General features: G+C 36.6%; 1 protein-coding gene across 8 annotated transcripts in view; it reads left to right on the top strand.

The window, feature by feature from the left end:
* Window positions 1-19,020, top strand: part of CERT1 (ceramide transporter 1) — a 128,265-nt gene that overhangs the window by 52,140 nt on the left and 57,105 nt on the right. For all 8 annotated transcript variants that reach the window (XR_014838076.1, XR_014838078.1, XR_014838074.1 and 5 more), the window contains 3 exons: window positions 10,707-10,814; window positions 12,095-12,233; window positions 18,557-18,640. Coding sequence is in view for 2 of the 8 variants with exons in the window: in XM_085013843.1 (XP_084869969.1) it covers window positions 10,707-10,814; window positions 12,095-12,233; window positions 18,557-18,640 (331 nt within the window). In the remaining 6 variants the exon portion in view is untranslated. The remainder of the gene's footprint in view (window positions 1-10,706; window positions 10,815-12,094; window positions 12,234-18,556; window positions 18,641-19,020) is intronic.

Here is a 19,020-nt window from a genome sequence, read left to right as displayed (position 1 = left end):
CCCAGGCCAGGAGTCAGATCTGAGCTGTAGGTACCAGCCTATACCACAGGCACAGCAGCTTGAGATCCAAGCTGTGTCTGCAACCTACACCACAGCTCACAGCAACACCAGATCTTTAACCCACTGGGTGAGGCCAGGGATCAAACCTGCAACCTCATGGTTCCTAATCAGATTCATTTTCGGTTGTGCCAAGATGGGAACTCTTTTTTTTTTTTTTTTTTTCATCTAACACCATTTTCTCCTTCTAACACAGCTTTGTTAATATTATATTGTAATTTTACCACTCATTTGCTTATTCTTGGACCTTTAGATTGTTTCAGGGTTTTGTTTTTGTTTTTTGGGGTTTTTTTGCATTTAGTATTTACTGCCTTTCTATGTAAAGCATTTCTCTGTAGTTAATTGTATCCTCATAATAGCTTCTCAGAAGTAGAATTGCTAGGTTTAAGGATATGAGTGTTTTTGATATATGTTGCCAGATTGCTTTCCAAAAAGATTGTGCTGATGTACATCCCATTTGCAGAATGTGCAGATCTTCCTTTCACTGCACCTTTACCAGCATTATTAATTTTTTAGCCCTTTCTAAGTGAGATAGATTAAATATGTTCTGTGACTTTATTTTCTGTTTTGACTTTTGTAGAGGTGCTATATGATTATTGTAAGTAATTCAAACAGTCTAGACAATACTGAAAACTACAAAAAAGAAAGTGAAAATTCAGACCATGTAGAAATGATGACTGTTCATCCTTGTTAAAGATTCCTTCCAGATACTTCTTTGCATGTACACCTTACAGTTTTACATAAATGATGCCATATTGCTTTGTAGCTTTTCCTTCCCTCAGCAGTAATTATGGCTATATTTCCATGTTTGATATAAATCTCAATTTCTTCCTTACCCCTTAAAGGAATGCCTGTCTTTTGTAGAAAATTTAGATTTGAGGTCAAAGCCCTAGAATAATTAAGAATGTTCATTTGCTGATCCTTGTTTTCTGTTTTTATATTTCTTTAAGGATCCTCGCAGGGAAGAATTAATGGTTTAGGTCCCATGGCCAGATACCATCTTAACATTTCAACCATTCTGCAAGCACTACTTACATATATTAAACCTGTTCCCCTTATTAGAACAGTTACGGAAACTTAAGAAAGTAACATTAATTATTTTGCCACTATCATCTGTTTGTAATGAGATAAAAAGAATGGAATTATGACCATTTCATTTTGTGCCTATGAAGCTTCCTTCTAAAAAAATATGCATTGGCCCCTTTTTCTTAGGCATATCATGAAATAAGGAAGTTAATGAGCAGTGTTGGTATTTTGTTACATCTGTTACTAGCTTCTTTTTAAATTTTTCTCTTTGGTCATATCCACGGCATGCAGAAATTCCCAGGCCAGGGATTGAACCCGAGCCTTAAATTTATTTTCCTCTATGTAAGTGTTCCTGGAGTTGAGATATAAAGGAATATCCTGCTTTCGTGGGAAGGCAGAGAAGGAATGGTAGCTAATACTTAATAAGCACTTATGTAATATAAATATTACAGTGTATTATTAAAGATTTCTTCACTATAAAGCACACTTCTTATATCCTTGTCTGTTTTAAGTGCCACTATTTCAAAACTGATAATATTTCCTTACAGCAAACAGATGCCAGAACAAAAGACTTCATTACAATAGTACTGATACAACACATTTTAAGTAATGGATACTAAATGAATATGGAGGCTGATAGCAGTTTAGTGTAATTGTACTTCTACCTTAACAGGGACTTCTAAGCAGTGTATGATCCAAGGAGAAACATGAAGCCAAATAGGATTTAAAACAGAAAGTGAAGAATCAGATGTCTATTTTTAAAAGAACCACTCTGGCTACACTACAAAGGATTTCAAGAGGAACAAGACTAAATAAAAGCAGTTAGAAATTTGAGGGATTTATCCAGATGAGACACTAGGGGACCATAACTAGAAGATGGCAGTGGGAAAATCGAGAAAGGGACATATTTGAAGGAAGAAGCCAAGTCTCTGGATGTTGAGGCCGCACAATAGTAATTAACATCATGGGCCCTTGAATCTGGAATTAAATCCTGGCTCCCTTACTTACCAGTTGTGCTGCGCACTGCATAAAATCACCTTAAAAGTGGGTGTAATATTAGTACCCATATCACTTAGACTGGTAAAAGGATTGAAAAGATAATGTACTTAAGGCATTTAGGGTCATGCCTGGCACACAAAGTAAGTAAAGTATTAGCTTTTACTGTTGGTATTGGTATTATAATTTATCCAGTGGCTCTGGAATTAATATATAAAATATCCATGTAAAATTGCTCAACTCTTCCATCAGCCCTCCTCTCAAAGCAAAACAAAAGATCTCCCTTATCCTTTTGTTTTCTAAAGCTATGGTGGAAAAATTGTTTAACAGACTTTCTTTATACAGCCTCATTTGACTTACCTAGTTATTTCTTACCTCCATTTTAAAGTCACTAACAATTAGACTCCCTCAAAAGGTAGAATTTTTTTTAAAAAGATGACTGAATTCAGAGTATTAAATTTAGTTTTATTTAGAATGATCTTTCAAGCCAGAAATTGGGTTCTTAAAAAGGTTTTGGTACAGAGTATGGACTTGGTGGTTTCCTGATAAGTCTATTTTAATTTATCTCTATAAATTAAAGGATATATTATGGAATCCAAAGCCCTAAATCGTAAGTGTAAGAAAGAGGTAGGTCTGAAACCAAGGAGAGTGGGGGAAGCTGTGGTTACTCTACTTTTACAGTACTATATTGTATCTGCGCTTTGTTTTTTAGTACTTTGGATTGTTTTCTGCTGCTCCTCTAGCATTTTTTCAACACTTATGTGATAAGGCCTTGGTTAACCCAGCCTCCCTCATCTCACTACAACACTGCTTGTTTAGATTTTTCTGTAAAGGAAAGCTTATCTCATGCTCTTTTAGCAGAAAGTGCAAAATGAATAGACAAGTTCCATAAGTGACCTTCAAATGGGGGTTTTTAATTTGATATTGGTTTTTAAATTATGATAACAAGAATGACTAGGAAACTTTGAATGTTTGAATGAAACTTTGAATGTTTCCTAGTACCAAGAATGACTAGTATGATTTGAGAAAAGTATCTAGAGGCTAAGCAAATATAATAACTCAGTGAAGTTAACTGTATTGCAGCTGGGTTCTAGGCAGTTAGAAATGGATAAACTCTTCTTTAATATCATTTTATTAAATATACATTACGATTTCTTTGATTCATGAGGCGTTACAATTTCTGGAAGTCATTGTAGTTTGAACCTCTCCTCATCAGGTACATTATAAATGTTCTTTTTCTGTTAAGTTGTGTTATGTTTTATCTTAACAAAGGATTCAACAAAGGACTATCTTATATTTGGTCTCCACTGGATATATACATTTTTAGTCAGTTTTTTAAAAAATTGGATTTAGTATAGAAAATTACAGTTCTATACTAGCCATATCATTTTAAAGATGAAATTTTAATATTTACAAGTGTGAAATTGTCATGCCAAACTTTATTATACCAAATAATATGTTTATGATTACCTATAGTCATAAATAAAATTGTTGCCATTGCTCTAATTTATTATGATACTATTAACCATAATCCTGTTGATTAAATTGTTCTCTTGGTTATAGTATCTTGGTTCTCATGTGATTTGCTTCAAAATTATAATATTGAAAGTAAATGTGTGGAGAGTTCCCATTGTGGCTCAGTGGTAACAAACCTGACTAGTATCCCTAAGGATGTGGGTTTGACCCCTGGCCTCTCTCACTGTGGTTAAGGATCCCGCGTGGCTGTGGCAGTGGCACAGGCCAGCAGCCGCAGCTCCAATTCAACCCTAGCCTTGGAACTTCCATTTGCCTCAGATGCGGCCCTAAAAAGCAAAAAAGAAAGACAGAAAGAAAGTAGATGAGTGAATGCCGACTACAAAGCAAGCTTATTGGGGTTTTGTTTTTTTTTTTTTTTTTCGGATTTCAGAAATTCAGGTCCTGGTAAATGCTCCGTTGTACTTATGTTAACATTAAATCTCTCTTACGTTTTCTCTCTTCCTGTAATTAAAATGGAAGGAGACAATGGAGGGACTGTGTCACAAAATAGATAATTTTTGACACCACGAGGAAGTTACTTAATTTCTTTCTAAGTTTTTTTGCTATACTTCTTGCTGGAGAGTGTTATTAGGAAAATGAATAAGCTTTTCACAAGACAGATGCTGTGAAAAAAATGCTACAAACCAACCTTTTTTTAGATTCTTTATACCACTGTTATTTTGACTAGATGGGCTGATAGACTGTACAAAATGAAAATATATGCTTATTTCCTGTATGAATGAACCAAACAATAAAATTTAGTTAATAAAATTTGCTGGAGTTTTCTTTTAAAATCAGTTTTTAGGCGTTTTTGGTCCTTTATTAAATTTATAACTTTGAACCATATGATTCAGTTTATCGTAATTTTAAATATTCTCAAAAAAATCAAGATACGGAAAGTACATGTAGAAGAATTAATCTGAAGGTTACTATTGTACTTTGACCAGTAGTAACCTTTGTACCAGCTTTCCAAGTACAGTGCTTGGAAAATGCTACTGACCCCCTCTAGTGGGCAAAAGGTTGTTTTTGTTTGTTTATTTGTTTTAATAAGGAGGAATATTATACCAAAGATATGGTCTCATTACTGTAATATTTTAAAAATATAATAATCTTTGTTCCGTATAGGATGTGTTCAGTAAGTATTTCATTGAACCAAAATGGCATTTTATGTTTATGTAAAACATGTTCAGGAATACTGCTTACAAACTTGCAAATTTGAGAAAGAAAGGGTTTTTTTGCAAAGCAATTGGTGTGAGGGATCTTTAAGCATATATATTGAAAGGAGAAAATATTCCTATAGTAAATGTATTTGAATTCCATGTTAATTAATTTTAGATAGCATTTGGTATTTTCAAAAATTTTATATTGGTGGAGTTCTCTTATGGCACAGCTGGTTAAGGATGCAGTATTGTCACTGTAGTGGCTTGGGTCACTGCTGTGGCACAGGTTCTATCCCTGGCCCAGGAACTTCCACCTGCTATGGGTTTGACCCCCTTCCTCAAAATTATATTGACTGTAAATAAGCTCCAGTTTTTTCTTGTGGAAGAGTGGGATTAAGAAAAAGCCAGCATGCCTTTTAAGTATTATCCGCAAAATCATACCAATGAGATTTTGAAAGCATGTTAAGATTTTTATAAGAACATTCAACAGTGAATATCAGTTGTGACCCATTTCTGTCCTTGGGAATTTGCCTCACCCACCTTCAGAAAGCAGACCTTATGGGTGTAGAAAGTGAAATCCTCAGCTAAGACATAGCCAGTGAGAAATTCCCAGTGCCAGGAAATGTCTGATGAGTTCTTGGGATTGTGACATATAATACTTCAACTCAAGTTATTATCTTTTCTGTTTCATGATGTAATCTCCTGCTATGAACAAAACGTCTTCTTTTAAATAGCTGCTAGACAGAGGAAAAGTAACTTAGAAATTCAGGATAAGTATTGTTGAGCGTTACCTGGTGGGACAGTGGCTTAAGGATCCAGCATTGTCACTGTGGTGACCTGGGTTTGATCCCTGGCTCAGGAAGTTCTGCATGCCATAGGTGTGGCCAAAACAAACAAACAAACAAAAAAAAAAACCAAGATGAGTATTGTTACCTTTGATGTGAACATGTTGAAAGCCAAAACAAATGTCATTTTGCTACTTACAACATTGCTACTTTTCAGAATAATTTTGTAACTATCTTTTAAAATCATTTTTAGCTCCTGTGACAAAGTGTTTTTAAAATATTGATATCTTTGATCATAGATTAGATTTTTGAGAAAAATTCAGGACTAAATCAGAGCCATGTCATGTGAATGAGAGACAATCAAGCTTAATTATACAGTTAGCTATTCCTTTAAAGTAATGAAGTGGTTTTTAAATTTTTATTTTGTCATTCTCCAAAATCATTTTAGATAGCTCCATTTTGTGGCTATATCATAAAATCACTCTAAATATTGTGACATCAAGAATCTTTTATGCAGGAGTTCCCGTTGTAGCGCAGTGGTTAACAAATCTGACTAGGAACCATGAGGTGGCAGGTTCGATGTCCTGGCCTTGCTCAGTGGGTTAAGGATCCGCCGTTGCCGTGAGCTGTGGTTTAAGTTGTAGATGCGGCTCGGATCCCAAGTTGCTATGGCTCTGGCGTAGGCTGGCGGCTACAGCTCCAATTACACCCCTAGCCTGGGAACCTCCATATGCTGTGGGAACGGCCCAAGAAAAGGCCAAAAAAAAAAGAATCTTTTATGCAATGTAGTGTCATTGGCAGAATTACAGACATTTCCAGAATGACCAGTTTTTTAAACAGTGAAGATTCATTTGCATGCGCATGTGTATATTTGCTAAGCATTTTATTTATTTATTTTAAACATTTAAAGTTACCTCAGTGCAGTTGGGGTGACAGATGAACCCCCATTGTTTAAATTGAATAAAACGGAATTGATGTTCATGAATATACTGTATTTTCTTTTTCTTTGGAGTGATGTATATAATGAGATTTATTTAAGTGAAACTTTATTAGAGGTAGAAATACAATAAACTCTCAGCCTCAGTATTCATTTATTATCCATTACTTAAAATGTATGGCAACATCAGTATTGCTATAGTAGAGTCTTTTGTTCTATGATATTGTAAGGAGATATTACTGTTTTGAAATAACCCTGAAAAAAAAGGGGGGGAGGATGTAAGAAGTATTTTTTTTTTTTTTGTAGTCAACATTTAGTAAAGCTTCGTAGCATATATATTTTAAGATCTTAAAGTTGGGGAGGGCATTTGTTTTACTTTGTCTTTTGTCTTTTTAGGGCTGCACCTCGGCATGGGGAGATTCCTAGGCTAGGGGTCGAATCGGAGCTGTAGCTGCCGGCCTATGCCACAGCCACAGCAACGCCAGATCCAAGCTGCATCTTCGACCCACACCACAGCTCATGGCAACACCAGATCCTTAATCCACTGAATAAGGCCAGGGATCGAACCTGCAACCTCATGGTTCCTAGTCTGATTCATTTCTGCTCGCCACAGCAGGAACTCCCCAGATCTTAAAAGTTTTAATTTACTCTCCTTAGGACTCGTTGATATAAAGCAGGTAAATGGAGAGGGTAGATTCATTTGGATTTGAATTTCAAATTGTTAGGTGTAAATATTTTTCAAATAAATATCCAGGATTTGTTTTTAATATTATAAAATTTTGATTGTAAATTATGGGCTGGTTTTGTATTTAAATGGTTAGTCCAGATTAATTTCTGTTCAGAAATGAATGACATATAGGTGTCTGAAATAAGTGACTTTGAAGTACATTGTATTTTTAGTCTCTAGATAGGTTTTTATTTTTTTTAACAAGAATTTTTATTTTATATTAGAGTTGATTTGTAATGTTGTATTAGTTTCAGGTGTACAGCAAAGTGATTCAGTTTATATATATATATATTTATTCTTTTTCAGATTCTTTTCCAATATAAATTATTACAGAATATTGAGTAGCGTTCGTTCCCTGTGCCATACTTGTTGGTCCTTCTTGGTCGTCTGTTTTTTTGGGTTTTTTTGTAGGGCTGCAGCAGTGGGCACATGGAAGTTTCCAGGCTAGGAGTTGAATCGAAGTTGTAGCTGCCGCCTATGCCACGGCCACAGCATGCAAGATCCGAGCCACATCTGCAATCTACACCACATCTCATGGCAACCCTGGATCCTTAACCCACTGAGCAAGGCCAGGTGTTGAACCTGCGTCTGCATGGATACTAATCAGGTTTGTTACCACTGAGCCACGACAGGAACTCTTGTCATAAATTTTATATATAGTAGTGTGTGTATGTTAATCCCAAACTCCTAATTTATTCCTCCTCTCCACTTTTGCCTTTGGTAACCATTAGTTTTCAAAGTCTGTGAGTCTGTTTCTGTTTTGTAAATAAGTTCTTTTGTAAGCTTTTTTTTTTTTTTTAGATTGTATATGTAAGTGTTACCGTATGACATTTGTCTTTGACTTCACTTACTGTGATAATTTCTAGGTCCATCCATGTTGCTGCAAATGGTATTATTTCATTCTTTTTTATGGCTGAGTAATATTTCATTATATATATGTACCACATCTTCTTTATCCATTCCTCTGTCAGTGGACATTTAGGTTACTTCCATATCTTGGCTATTGTTCAGTCTTCTATATTTAAAACTAATGAAAAACTTTACCAGCCAGTACAACAATTAAAATGTAGAAACACTCTATTTAGAAAGTTAGCATTATTGTGGAATGAGAAGAAACTAAAGCCATTTCAGTTAAGGTACCTGGCTCAGTACTTTTGTTCCATTATTTCATAAGAATTCTCACTTTTTTATGTACTGTATGATTACTGTAATTAGAATTCTCTTTTGGTGGGATTCTGTTATATTGAAACAAGCTTAACTTTTTTACTTTAGCTACATTTTGAAGTACAATTTTTAAAATGGATCCATTTTAACTGCACACTTTGATAATTGTAACCTATACTCCCCAAAATACCTCTTTGTAGTTCATGCCCTCAGTGCACCCTGGTCTGCTTACTTTTCTCATTTAAGGTAATTTTTTGAAGTGTAATTTATATACAATGTATATAGGTTTCCTGACACCAAAATACCTACTTCATCAGTAAAACATTGCTTTGCCTAGAAATACAGAGTGATGTACAGTAATGAGTGGAGAAGAGCTTTAATTCCATCTAGTGTTAGGTTTATATGCAATTTATTAGTAAATTCAGAATTAAGAACATGTTGGGTACCTTTTACAGATAAATTGTTTTTTATAAAAGCAAGCATTAAAAGTATGACAATTTTACATTGAATCTTTGTGACTAGTATGTACTGGAAGTTTGAATTTTAAAAAGCTGCACTAGGAGTTCCTGTCGTAGCTCAGCGGAAACGATTCTGACTAGCATGCAAGAGGATGCAGGTTTGATCCCCTGGTCTTGCTCAGTGGGTTAAAATAAAGATCGTTAAGGATCCAGCATTGCCGTGAGCTGTGGTGTAGGTTGCGGACGCATCTTGGATCTGGCGTTGCTGTGACTGTGGTATAGGCTGGCAGCTGCAGCTCCGATTAGATCCCTAGCCTGGGAACTTCCATATGCCATGGGTGTGACCCTAAAAAAAATAAATGAATAAAAAATAAAAATAAACTGCACTAAATGTAATACCAAAAATGATTAGCTATTATTTTACCTCTTAAGTTTAGTGACTAGGATTAAAATTATGCACAGTACTTTAAAAAAAAAAAAACAGTAAAAAGTAATCAGAGATCCAAAATACTTGAGCAGGTTTTAGGTATTTAGAAGTTATTTTTTTCTAATGTTCAAGTTCCATTGTCTACATTTTTCGTACTGCATTTTCCTAAGGAGGATGAGATATAAAATTGATTAGAATGAGTGCCAACCCCATCAAAATTAGATCTCAGTGCTGAGTCTAAATTCCAAAAGGAGTTCAGTTATCTTCTAGGGTGTGATTACATAGTAGACTGCCAAAATTGGGAATTTTTTTGTGTGTCATGAACTGTCAAGGTGGCTACAAAAATAGGAAAAAATACAGTCTTCTTCCAGAAGGTTCAATCCAGGAGTAATTACAAAATGTGAACTATAAAAATTGAGCAGTAGAGTTCCCTTCATGGCTCAGCAGGTTAAGAACTAGTATACATGAGGATTCGGGTTCAATCCCTGGCCTTGCTCAGTGGGTTAAGGAACCCATGTTGCCGTGAGCTGCGGTGTAGGTTGCAGATGCAACTTGGATCCCACATTGCTCTGGCTGCGACATAGGGCAGCTGCAGTTCTGATCCAGCCCCTAGCCCAAGAACTTCAATATGCCATAGGTGTAGCCCTAAAAAGAAAAAAGAAAGAAAGAAAAATCGAGTGGTAAATGCCATAATCATGATATGTTAATAATGGTTGAGAATACTGAGATAATCTACCTGGAATAATAGGAAAGGCTTCAATGATCAGTGATATTTGAGCTGTGTCAAAATAGGTGATTCATCTATAAAGAAATAGTACTGGAAGTTTTCCCCTTTTTTGTCCCTGTTTTACTGTATTTTTTATTGTGGTAAAATATGCATAATAACCTATCATTTTAGTTATTTTTAAGTGTACAATTCTGTGACATTAAGTATATTCACGCTGTTGTTCAGCCTTCACCACCATCCATCTCCAGAACTTTTTCATCTTCTTCAGCTCTAACTCTCTACCTAGTAAATTCTCATTCCTTACTCTCCCCTCTTACTAGCCCCATGGTAACCACTATTGCACTTTTTATCTATGTATTTGCCTACTCTAGGTAGTTTTTCTATTAAACTCTTTTTTGTCCACTAGCCCAGCATGCACTTGGTATTCAGTGCATTTTTAAATTAAATGGAGATTATGAATCGAAAGGCATTGCTTAGGGAAGTGGGTTGCCTTTTTTGAGTGAACTCAAATTGCTAGTTATCACAGTAACCTAGGAAAAATTTTGTTTTCTCTTAAGTATTTTTCCAGTTTTGTTGAGATATAATTGGTAACATTGTATCAGTTTAAGGTTTATAACATAATAATTGGATACTTAACATCTACCACCTCACATAGTTAAAAAAAATTTTTTTCTTGTGATGATATTTTTTATTTCCTTCTTTTCATGTAGTTTACTTTACTTTTTAGACTGAATCTGGATATGGATCTGAATCAAGCTTGCGTCGACATGGCTCAATGGTGTCACTGGTGTCTGGAGCAAGTGGCTATTCTGCAACATCCACCTCTTCATTCAAGGTTTGTGGTTATGAATGCTTGAAGTTAAGGTTTAAATCAATTCAGTTTAGTACTGCATGTTGCAAAAAGAACTTATTTGATAGTCTTTTGAAAGAATTTTTCTTCAATGTAACTTATTTAAAGTTGTTGCAGCAGAGTTTTTCTTGTTTGTTTTTTGGGGTTTTTGTTTTGTTTTCTTTTTTTGCCCTTTTCGAGGGGAGGGTTGACCATGCCTGTGGTATATGGACGTTCCCAGGCCAGGAATCAGACCCGTGCCATCGCAGTGGCCCAAGCTGTTGCAGTGACAATGCAGAACCCTTAACACACCATACCACAGGGTAACTCCCAGAGTATTTTTTTAAGGAATAAAATCATGATTCATACAAATAAAATGAATACACGTCACAGATTCTATTTCATGAAATAAGATCTAAAAAAAAAAGAAAGGTGGGGAGCTCCCGTTGTGGTGCAGCAGAAATGAATCTGACTAGTGTCCATGGGGATGTGGTTTCGATCCCTGACCTTGCTTGGTGGGTTAAGAATCTGGTATTGCTGTGAGCTGTGGTGTAGGTTGCAGATGCAGCTGGGACTGTTGTTCTGTGGCAGTGGCATAGGCTGGTAGCTGCAGCTCAGATTCAGCCCCTAGCCTGGTAACTTCCATATGCTGCAGGTGCCCCCCTAAAAAGCAAAAAAAAAAAAAAAGAAGAGAGAGAGAGAAAGGAAGAAAGGTAGCTCAAAGGAGAATCTGAAGAATGCTGAAGTGATTTTGCTAATATATGCAAAACTGATCAGTATTCACAGATTAGTAACCAATATACTTCCACTGGATAAAGTTCATGTGCATCTCTATGGATGAGAATTATTTACACTGCTCTCAGTTTTCTACTACTTAAAAGAGTTCTAAAATAGCTCAAATGCAATAAAATAAAAGACTTGTATATGGTAAGACCATACCTTCCGTAGACGACCCTCACTACTCTTCGCAAAGGACACCTAGTAATGTTTTTTTGCCCATTTTAAAATCTTTTGACAGTATTTTCTCACAGTGTTTAATTTGAAAATACATGTTTCAGTAACAAGTTATCAGGCTTATTGCTCTCATTTCCTCAGGCTTATCACCTCCAAGCCTTTAATTAGCTTCAAATCTGTCTCTGGAAGTATTACATTAAACTTGACAGCTCTCCCTACCCGATACCCTCAGTAGTAAGGTATAAACCGTGAAAGGTGATGAAATACTGTGAGACTATATAAATTCTGGTCTTGTTAACTTGGATTATATCCTCCCTTTTTGTGTTTTGCAGAAAGGCCACAGTTTACGTGAGAAATTGGCTGAAATGGAAACCTTTAGAGATATCCTATGTAGACAAGTTGATACTCTACAGAAGTACTTTGATGCCTGTGCTGATGCTGTCTCCAAGGATGAACTTCAAAGGGATAAAGGTTAATTAGGCTATTACCACTATTTTTACTTGGAGAATGAATGGATTTAAAGCCTCTTGATTGTAAAGGGTAATGTCTTTAAGTGATAAGGTAATTATAGTCACTTTTGCTGCACACCCCTAATGTAGCAGATTTTATTATCCACATAACTTTTACATTTTAATAACATATCCTTTTAATCTGATCACTCATATCAGATATCATTGAAGATTTTAAAGTGGTTTTTTATTCCATTAAAAAATATAATATCATCTTGATAATATTGGACATTTGATGTGATTATGTCTAATAAGTGTACCCTATGATGAATCTCAGAAACAAGCGTATCTTTATGTTAAATCCTCCAGGTGTGAAATCAGTCGATCTTTTGCTCCCTTCCTCTTCCTCCTCTTCCTCTCCCACTACCTCTCTCTTTCTGTCTCCCTCCTTTCCTCTGGCCTTTTGCTTGCAGAAGAAGTAAATAATGGAGCTACGTATACGTATAAAAGTAATTTTTAGATGTTCTGAGAGATAAATGATCTTTAGTTAACTTATGATGTGAATTGTTAAATTACTTCTCCTTTGTTGCTGCTAGAAATGTTAGTGATGTTCCCAATATCTATATATTCTTTAGTATTTCTCTTAATTTGTTGTGTAGGCAAAAATAAATGATTCATGGCAGTATTACTAAATAGTGCTCATTAAGTTCATTCCGAGTATAACTAGGTTGCCTGACATGGTTTCGTTTCTTGGTCTTATTAAATGTATTTGATCAGAGTTCATATTCTTTTTGTCTTTTCTTTGTTCCCTTTTTCTGCCTTCTTTTGATCTTCTTTGTTGGCTTTTTAGTTAAACTCTATTATTATAGTGGCTACTTTAGGGTTTATAGTATGTATATTTAACTTATTCTACCCTCAAGTACCACTTCTATAGTATAAGAACTTTAGAATTAATGTATTTCCATTTCTTTCCACTCCTGAGGCAAGATATTAGCATTCTCTAGCCAATTCCTTGTGGATTATTCCAGGTTTGCATTCTAGGAAGAGGTGCTTTCCCTGCCCCGTGTAGGCTTTGGGTACTCTTCCCTGGAATCCTTTCAGATGATTCTGTGACCTCTGTAGTTCTCTCAACTTGTATGTGCTGTTGGTACTCAACTGCATACTCAGGGGGACCGTCTCCCCATCTCCAGAGTCCCCTCTCTGCACAGCTCTCTCCTCCCAACATTCTGCCTTGTGAACTCTAATGTCTTTGTCTCTCTAGATTCTCAGGTGTATTTCCTCACCTCAGAAAGTCTACCAGGCTCACCCTGTGTTTCTCCTTAGTCTACAACTTGGAAATTCTTCCATGGCAATAAGCTGGAACTCACATCATTTGTTCCCCAACTCTTAGGGATCACTGTCCTTCGTTGTCTAATATCCAGTGTCTTGAAAACTATCGTTTCATGTGTTTTGTCTGTGTTTTTTAGTTTCACACTGGAAGATTAATTCTTTACCTGTTATTCCATCTTTGCCAGAGAAGAGCCCATATATCTTTTAAAGTACTTAATTTCATCTAAAGTAACCTTAAGGTTCTTTATATTCAATACACTTTAAATTTTTGGTTCTTTAACATTCGCTGTTTATTTCTCTAAAAATAAAGACAGTTGAACTTCTATTTTTCATTAATTAAAAAAAACATGGGGCGCCCCCTTGTGGTGTAGCTGTTTAAGGAATCCAGCATTGTCACTAGCTTGGGTCTCTTCTGTGGCATAGGTTCGCTCAGTGGCCTAGGAACTTCCACCATGCTGTGGGCACAGACAAAAAACCCCCCCAAGACAAAAACAAAAAACCATATATGCTTTTTTTAAAAAAAATGAAATTAGACATTATACATCAGCTTTCATTTGCTTGCAAAAAACCCTTTAAACCAAATAGGATGTATACAGATTTGTATTCCTTGTTTATTTTAAAATGATCCACACCAATAATATGTAGCATTTTAAGGACAAGAGCGACGGGGGATGGAGTGGAAGTTGAGATGCAATAATAACTAGGCCGTGTAGATGATTCGGAAAAAAAAAAAAATGTTATTTTCTTTTTATGGCTACACTGCAGCATATGAAAGTTCCCAGGCTTAGGGCCAAGTCACAGCTGCAGCTGCCAGCCTACACCACAGCCCCAGCAATGATGGATCCAAGCAGCATCTGCGACCTGTGCTGCAGATTGCAGCAATGCCAGATCCTTAACGCACTGAGCAAGGCCACGGATCAAACCTGCATTCTTATCGATACTAGTCAGGTTCTTAACCTGCTGAGCCACAAGGGGAAATCCATGAAAAATATTTTTAAACATTACTCATGTTTGAATATATCACACCAGTGGTAGACTAATGTATTAGTTTACTAGGGCTGCCATCACCAAAGTACTGTACAGACTGGGTGGCTTAAACAATAGAAATTTATTTCCTCAGAGTTCTGGAGACTAAAAAGGTGTGATCAAGGTTTTGGCAAGTTTGGTTTCTTCTGAGGGCCATGAGGAAAGGATCTGTTCTAGGCCTTTCTCCTTGACTTGTAGATGACCATCTTCTCTCTGTGTCGTCACATCATCTTCCCTCCGTAAGTGTTTATGTCCAAATTTCCTCCTCTTATAAGAGACACTGGTCATTTAGGGCCCACCGTCATAACCTCATTTTAATTCGATACCTCTGTAAAGACCCTGTCTCCAAATACGGTCACATTTTGGGGTATAGGAGGCTTAGAACTTCAACATGAATTTGGTGGGGGGCACAGTTCAGCCTATAACAGCTGATTTCCCTCTAAATGGCTATTGTAAGAAATTATATTTTTAAGAATACATGCTGGACAAAGGTAAAATAAGAATATGGACCATTCTTTCCTATTTCAACTGTAGATCAGTATCAGAATTGCTAGTAAGGCTGACTTAACCTCATAGCCTCGCCCACCCGCCACCCCACACATAAACACTTGAATAAAATTTAATTAACCATTTAGTTCTAAATACTCTGGGATTCAAGAAGTAGAAAATAATATCTCTGACCTAAACATACTGTTTGATTTTAAAACAAGACATTCACACCATATTAAAAGTAACGGTTCTACTCTTCCTCTTCTATTCATTATTAGTTTAATGACTTGAAGTATATTACAGTTCTCCACATCCTTTTCTTCTGTAACATAGATATTGTATCCAGCACATATGATTGTGAGAATTAAAAGAGGATATGTACATTAGCCCTGTGCTTAATAGCAAAAAAAATCAGTAAATAAGTAATAGCTGCTATTATTAATCTGATTAATTTGCATTATTGGGATAAGGAAAGCAGGAATGTGCAAGATCCAAAGGTGGAATTTAGCATAATAGAGTTGAGTATTGGTAAGGGAGACACTCTGATTGGGGTGGGGTATTTGTCTTAGGACAGTAGTTTCAAACCATGTCAGATATCCCTTAAAGGTGCCTCAACAATGGACAAGGAGTGCTTGGTTGGGAAGAAAGTGGAGAAGGCTACTCTTTTAGCCAGGGCAGTTCTTGTTTTCATCAGTTGTATATATTGAGTATTGGCTAGAAAAAGAAGGTTGGAAATCCCTGTTTGGTAGTACTAGGCTGTTGGATGATTATGGATATTAAGGTGAATCCTTAGTAACCCAAAGTAGATACTAAGTAGATGAGTGAAATGCAGACCTTTTAGTGTTATTTAAGAGCAGTTAATCAGAGTAGTATTGAGTGAAGGTCAGGATCTTGTGTGATGGCAAGTAATGATTTAAAATCAGAGCAGTGTCATGTTCGTTAATTTCTTTGAATTGATCATATTTGCAAACTATTGATGAGAAGATGAAGATCCACAGAATCTGGGAATTTGATTAATCTTGGAACTGTGGTGTTTGCAAAGGCCTCACTGTGAATATTGAAAAAGGAATGATGCCCAGGGAAGAGAAAAATGTCAGTCGGATATTCATTTCGGCTCTCTGTTAGGAAATAAAATAGGAGTTCCTCAGTGGTAAGGAACCCGAATAGTGTTGCTGAAATTTTGGCTGCCTCTGTGCACCGATGCTAAATAGAAACACGGGGGAGTCAGAGTTGGAGGAAACAGAAAAAGAAACTTTAATTGGCCAGGCAAAGAGGGGAACATAGACTAGTGCCTCAAGGACTTTTCCCCCTCTTAGAGGGGGAAGTGAGGAGTCTTACAGTGTTGGAGGAGCAGGGCATGATATGCTCACATACATTTTCCTGATTGGTGGGTGGTGAGATAATTGGGAGCATCACCAACCTTCTGGTTCCAACTGGTCTAGGGTCTCTGTGTTTTTGGGCAGCATACGGTTGACTTCTTCCACGAGGTGGGGGGATTCAGCACCTGCAGACAGCTTCAAGGACGTGGCTCAGAATATTATCTATAGTCTTTGAAGAACTGAAGTTCCTTGACTTTGTTGAATGGGTGAATTATTATTACTGTTTTCTTTTTTCTCTGCATTTTTCACTTCCCTGATTAAATTGGTTCTTTGACTTGAAGTTTTTCTATAGATGAAAAGGCAAGTGGAGGACATGAGTGGGGGGTCACTCTGGGAAGGCCTCACAGGGTCCTGCTCGGTTACAGTAGTATCCATGAGGACGCAGATTTGATTCCTGGCCTTTCTCAGTGTGTTAAGGATCTGGCCTTTCCCATGAGCTGTGTTGTAGGTCACAGACTCGGCTCGGATTGCACGTTGCTGTGTCTGTGGCATAGGCTGTCAGCTGTAGCTGTAGTTTCTAGCATGGGAACTTCCATATGCCACAGGTGTGGCCCTATAAAGCAAAAAAGCAAAAAGAAAGAAAATGGTAGCTTTTAGTAGATAATAGCAGCTTATGATTTGCAAAGCTTGTTATAAATGAGTGTAAAATTTTCACATGATGAGAAAATGAAATAGCCCAGTAATTAGAAAATGGCAGTACAGAAAAAAGATTATTTTCCATAGTGATTCCTACCATTTAGTTAAAGGAAAGAACAAGGACCAAGAGTGGTCTTTGCATTCATTGCAAAGAGAGTCAAAATAGATGAAACGTTCCTTATAGAGCCAAATGACTCCTGAGGTAAAGAAATATAGCCAAGAAGTAAGACTAGTTCAGAATTAAAGTTTCTGATACAGAAAGGGAGTTCCTGAAAAGATAATAAACTAAAGAAGCCATTAGAAAGTGGAGAATAAGGTTGGGGGCTGAGGTTTAGAAATTTGCACTCAGAAGGGAAATATGGGAGTTCCCATCGTGGCTCAGTGGTTAATGAACCCGACTGACTAGTAGCCATGAGGACTCGGGTTTGAGCCCTGGCCTGGCTCAGTGGGGTTAAAGATCCGGTATTGCCTTGAGCTGTGGTGTAGGTCAGAGATGTGGCTTGGATTCTGAGTTGCTGTGTCTGTGGTATAGGCCAGCAGCTGTAGCTCTGATTAGACCTCTAGCCTGGGAACTTTCGTATGCCCTGGGTGCGACCCTAAAAAGACAAAAGACAAGAAAAAAAGAACTAAAAAAAAAGGAAGTGAAATATGTAGAGCAGAGGATTAACATCTGTTAGGAAGCAGATAAAAGGATAGTACATAGAAGAAAGAGGTGTGTAGAGGAACACAGGATTTTCTGTTTTCTGCAACTAAGTTAAGAGTCCAGGCATTCCTGTTGTGGCTTAGAAGGTTAAGAACCTGACAGTAATGTCTGTGAGGACGCAGATTTGACCCCTGGCCTTGCTTGTTGGGTTAAGGATCCAGCATTGCTTCGAGCTGCAGTGTAAGTCACAGATACGGCTCAGATCTGGCATTGCTGTGGTTGTAGTGTAGGCCAGCAGCTTCAGCTCCAGTTCCACCGTAGCCTGGGAACTTCCTTGTGCCACAGGTTTGGCCCTTAAAAAAAAAAAAGAAGAAAAGAAAAGAAAAAAGGGGTGGGGGGGTGTCTAGGCACAGACACTTTGAAATGAATTAAAATTGATATCACATCTGTAAGTCATTATATTTTTCCCTGCATGTCCTAGAGGCAAGATAAAGCATCTTCTGCGTGTAAGTTAGCCTCTTACCATCCTCTTCAGCCTTTGTAGGCCTCAGATAGGATTAGGAAATCTCTCCGAGATAGGGAGATAGAAAGACCAAAAAATGAAATAATTCACATCTCAGTACCATCCCTTACACAAATGAGAAGGGGTGCAGTTTTTATAATAAGTCATTTAAAGACATTCCACAGCATATTTATTGGGCATACCTTGATAAGCGCTGCAAATCAAAGATGAATAAGATCATTTACTCACAGGATCCAGAGTATATTGACACAGTTGAACATAATAATCTTATTAGTTTATATGTGCTTTCATCTTAACATTCTTAAATATATTTTATTTAGTGGTAGAAGATGATGAAGATGACTTTCCTACAACACGTTCTGATGGAGACTTCTTGCATAACACCAATGGCAGTAAGGAAAAGGGTAAGTAGTAAAATTTTCCGCCTCTGTTGGGTAAAATAAACTTGCTAAATAATATAGCTCACTATATAATAAGAATAATTATCTAATGGAGTAGTTAAATAAAAATTTTAAGCTGGAAAGTGGAAGTTTCTTCTAGGAAAAGACATTATGATATTAAATAATATGACAGCTCATCTGACAAACACTCATTCTGTAAGTTTCAGACACTGGCCCATTTATTTCAGCCATGTTTTATATAATAAGTTTCTGATACTAAAGGAGTATTTCTTAGGGAGGAGACATTGTAATGAACTTGAATGTTTCTTTAGAGTGTATTTCTTTCTGTTTAATGTTCTTTTCTCTTTCCACTTGGTAACCCGGTGTTGAAAAGTATATAATCA

Source organism: Sus scrofa, chromosome 2 (genome assembly GCF_054392235.1).
Source record: "Sus scrofa isolate SSC_HxYL_T2T_F1_AM1 chromosome 2, Sscrofa_HxYL_maternal_Yorkshire_Landrace_v2.0, whole genome shotgun sequence".
Lineage (NCBI taxonomy): Eukaryota > Metazoa > Chordata > Mammalia > Artiodactyla > Suidae > Sus > Sus scrofa.
Note: the sequence above shows the minus strand (reverse complement) of the source record. Positions and strands in the feature narration are given on the sequence as shown.